The sequence below is a fragment of the Pagrus major genome, chromosome 16 (assembly GCF_040436345.1).
Source record: "Pagrus major chromosome 16, Pma_NU_1.0".
Classification (NCBI taxonomy): domain Eukaryota; kingdom Metazoa; phylum Chordata; class Actinopteri; order Spariformes; family Sparidae; genus Pagrus; species Pagrus major.
Window position 1 is genome coordinate 4527794 of NC_133230.1, and position 4942 is coordinate 4532735.

The 4942-nt window shown below is 39.6% G+C and overlaps 1 protein-coding gene across 1 annotated transcript; it reads right to left on the reverse strand.

Moving 5' to 3' along the window:
* Positions 1-585: 585 nt before the first annotated feature.
* Positions 586-4065, reverse strand: ap5s1 (adaptor related protein complex 5 subunit sigma 1). Its single transcript, XM_073483498.1, has 3 exons — positions 3830-4065; positions 3195-3486; positions 586-2116 (listed from the first exon to the last, which is right to left on the reverse strand). Exons 1-3 carry the CDS (start codon positions 3997-3999, stop codon positions 1988-1990), a joined length of 591 nt encoding a protein of 196 aa, XP_073339599.1. The 5' UTR covers positions 4000-4065; the 3' UTR covers positions 586-1987.
* Between the last annotated feature and the right edge of the window lie 877 nt (positions 4066-4942).

Sequence of the window (4942 nt, forward strand, 5' to 3'; positions counted from 1 at the left end):
TGAAAGCAATCTGGCTTCACAATATCGGCTCAAAACCGATACCAACATGTAGCCCATAATATAAATGCAAATATATATATATAATAAATATTTATAATATAAATATATAATATTTATATTATAAATATTATATATTTATGATATCAATATTATATATTGATAATATAAATATATAATTGATAATATAAATATATAATACATAATAATATATATAATATAATATAATATAATATAAATATCAGGCCGATAATTTATTTATGACATAGAAATGTGAACATATCGGGAAAATTGGATCTTGTACACTGCACCTGTATGTCTGTGTATGTTTAATGTCAACTGTACGTTAACTTTTATGCCTGTATCCTTGTTTTTATATCTAAAGTGGCAACAGATGACCCCCCCCACACACACACACACACACACACACAACTTCCCCCACTTTGTAGTATTTATGAACACTGTCTTTATTATTCTTTGTTGCAGCTGTTCAAACAGGCATGTAAATAATGCTTACAAAGAGAATGATCCCATGAAGAGCAGCCCCAGACACAAAACACACAAAAGGAAAAAGCCGGCGTGTCGACACACTTTTGGCAGCACAGTGTTTAATAATAAATCCAGGTTATCTTTTAGAAACACTTCATAAAATCAACTTGAAATAATGTCCTTCACTGCTGATGACGCCTATATACACAGTCAATGACTCAAGCTGACAGGAACAACGTCGCCCTCTGCTGGTTTCACATCAGAACCTTCTGTTTATCATATTCAGTCGTGTTATTCAGCTGCAGGTGTTTTCAGCTGACTTTGTCTTTTTTTTTTTATTCCCTGCGAGATGAACACAACCTTTAAATCCTTCTCTCGTGTGTTCTCTCACTTTTAATATTCTGTCCCCGGTGTCTCGTTTTTTCGGGGGGGGGGAAGCTGCACTGTGTGTCCTTGATTGCAGAGAACACAAGTTTTCAAAGAACACGCCTCTGGTTATTCTAAAATTAATTTTATTTTTTAATACAGGGGGAAAAAAAAGATCAAAGCAGTTGATGTTGGCATCCAGACAGATTTCTTTCACCTAAAAATCACCACTCTGGTTTTTTGGATTTTGTTGCCAGCGCAAAAAAAATGGGGTTTAAAAAAGAGGCTTTTATGGAGGCCAGGAGGAGGAGCGGCAGGGGAGTCTGGCTTCAAGGGGGGGCTCAGTCGGTGGTCCAACAGATGTTCACAAGATACAGGAGTACATGTGTTATATATTGTGTTTTGAGTTGTTGTTTTTTGTCTTTCTTTCCTGTTTTGTGTCTGTACCCTGCATGCCAACATTCCTGCGCATGGTTTCATAATGTTTGGTGTCTCCTATCTTTGTTCCTCAACATCTCGAGAATCGTGACATTTTTGGTTCAAATTGACATTAAACGGCTCTGACTTTGATCTTTCTTTGCTCCATTTGTTACGATAAGATGAATCATACTTTGTGCAGCACACAAACATAAAAAAAAAACACATCCCGCCCTCCTGGTGTCCTCCTACTCTTCAGGAACAAAAGGTGCATTAGAAGCCACATCGAGGCGATAAAGCGCTCTGAGATTCGTTTAAACTCCCAGGATTCTTAAAAAAAACAAGGTCGAGTGATTCCTCAAGGTCACGTGATGACATTTCGAGCACGGTGAATCAGATAAATAGCCACCTTTGATGTCGTGGAGTGGCTTTATTTCGCCGGCCTCTTCAGCTGCACTCTTAAATCTGCCACATTTTTCTTTCCACTCTTCAATTTGACAAACAGGATTTGAACTGAAGCCTCCCACACAGTAAACAGTCACCAGCGAAGGCTGCGAGTGGCTGAGGGAGATATTTACCACTCGATGTGTTTACCACCTCATGCAATCTGAAACGGCAGCTGCTGCCACCAGTCCGTTCACCAGCCTGTTTGTTTGAAGGATGGCAGTTACAGCAAGCTGGAAGCCAGGAGAAAGTTGATTGTACTTGCTGCTCTGGTTCACTTGGCCATGTAAGCAGCCACCTCCTTCTCCAGACTCTGGGCGAAGCGGTGGTTGAGGAAGAGGAGCTGGCCGTGAGGAAGCAGGCGGCTGAGCAGAGCATCGATACGGTTGCTCCTCAGCAAGACCTGGAGGGAACAGTGTTGTTAGTGACGACCCTGTGCCGACTCTTTAACGATCACAGTTACTTACAGATGGTAATAAAATCTGCACGGCTGCGAGCTTGTTTCACTGCTGTTTCCATAACCTGTAATGACTTGTTCCTGCTCTGCGGAGGTAAACTGTTGCTCCGACTTGATTTCAGTCTAATGAGGCCTATAAACATGTGTACACACTCTGCTACAAGAGGTTTTTATTTGAATACAGCATCATTAAAGCCGGACCAGAAACAAACTCTTTGTTTCGTAATAATACGCCAAGTTTATCAGGCTCAACCAACAAGTGGCGACAGTCCTGTAAAAGTTACTCAAACTGGAGTGAGTTGTGCAGTTGTTGGGGTCTATTTTCTGCAGCGGATGAATCCAAACTTGGTGCTAAAGCGACAAGTCATCCAGTGCAACAGTGAGGGAATTCAGACCTGATATCAGGTACAGAAAAGGCCAATTTCACAGCTTTACTCTCCATTTTGACCACATCAGACCAAGTAAACAGCCCAAAACAACTGTACTTCAGACCTTTAAGACTATAGTGACATGGAGGATCGAGAGAATGTTCAAACTCCTGTTGGATTTGTGAAATGTTAACTGGATTGGCTGCTCGACTAACTGGCTCTAGGTCTGAACTCAGAAAAACAGATTTTAATTTGAGTGCACCTGACTCCAGGAACACAACACATCATCTCCTAAAAAAAAAAAATCAATACACTTTTCAGAAATTTGATCGTAAACCTCCCAAATTGTTTTATATAACTGTGTTTTATTATTATCTGAATTATTTTAATCTATATATCAAATGATTTTCCCTAATCGAGCAGTGTTTCCAATGCATTTTTATTATTTTTATAATAGTAATGCCTTTCTCTGTTTGTATATATCTTTGATGTTGTTCAGTTTTTCCTAAATTTACTCGATTGGCTCGAGTTTCTTTTGCATAAAGTTGCCTTGTGCTCCTTTAACACCTTGGAGCCTGAATCTAAAAGAGCTCCTGACTGTACAACACGTCCTGGAGGTACCTTCATGAAGATAAAACATGTCTGTTGGTGCCCACCTCGCTGCCCTGCCCGAGCATGTGCAGGTGGTCCAGGCAGTGTTTGGTCAGGTTGCGGAGGGTCCCCTCAGCCAGCAGGAGGTTCTCGTGGGGCTCGCAGACGAGGGTGAAGCCCAGACTCTGGACCCCGAGCCACAGGGCGCTCATCTCCTCGGAGAAGGGGTCCCCGGCTCTCAGACGCACCACTCCGCTGTCGGCCTCCTGCAGGGCCAGCGCCTCCTCGCCGGGCACCATCTCCACCAGAGGCTGACCTGAGGCCTCCCGGAACAGACAGACGGCGCTGCGGACCTGCCTGAGTCACAGAGGGTCAGATACAGTGGTTATTATCAACTCATCACCTGGAGACGACCGTGTCATCAGGACATCAGCAGGACGCAGAGAGAGCAGTGTGGATGCATAGTGTGGGAGCAACCCTGAGGCTGCCAGTCATCTCCATCATGTCTTTATTTACAGGACAATACCACCTTATCACAGCTGATCCATCAGTGACATGCTGATGTTAGTGAACACAACACAGAGCAGCAGCTTTGACTGACAACAGGGGACCTCCAGAAGATAGTTGTCTGTCAGAGCAGCGATATGAGAAAGTGTTTTCAAATATTGGATTTATAAAAAATGTATAAAATCCGACCCACCTTGCAACCACAGCTGTCTTCTCCTTCTGCAGGAGTCTCCTCTCCTCCGGGCTCAGCTCGGACAACATGCCCTCATCAGGTCCAAACACCCGGGAGTAAAGAACCCGACTGTCCCCGGCACCGACGGCACCGACCGGGCAGACGGTGCTGATCAGGAAACACCGGACCATGTTGTCTGAAGTGGACGAGAAGCAACGGAAAGCCGCTTGTTCCTCACGAACAGTGTTCACTGGACATGGTGATGTTTCTACTGACTTCTCACTTCCGCGTTTGTCAGCTGACTGCGCGCGTCTACGTTGCTTTGACCTGTTTGAACCACCAGATGGAGCACTAACATAACATAACATAATATAATGTAACATAACATAACATAATGTAATATAATATAATATAGTATAATATAATATAATATAATATAGTATAATATAATATAATATAATATAATATAATATAATATAATATAATATAACATAATGTAATATAATATAATATAATATAATATAATATAATATAGTATAATATAATATAATATAATATAGTATAATATAATATAATATAATATAATATAACATAATGTAATATAATATAACATAACATAATGTTATGTAACATAAGATAATATGATATAATATAATATATACAATTATATTATATTTACATTGTATTACATTGCATTATATCATGTTATGTTAAATTGTGTTTTGTTGTATTATGTTATGTTATATAATATTGTGTTATGTTATGATATATTGTGTTATATCATATTATGTTATGTTAAATTATGTTATGTTATGTTATAATGTGATTTCAGCCAAATAAGAAATTTGTTTCACAATTATATATCTCTGTTTCTTCGTTAACATTGATATCTACCAGTACAATGGTAAAATTAGGAGGGTGAGGCTGCAACTCTCTGCTTTATTACTCAATCAAATTGTTTAGTCCATAAAATGTCACAAAAGAGTGAAAAAGCAGTCAAAACTCAAAACATTTTCAATTTATTGGAAAAGAATACTCTAAATAGCATTCAAGGAGCTGAAATCAGTCATTTTTACTAAAAAATCAACTGAATGTGAACTCGTATAAAACCTGTAATAGAGATACAGGATATGA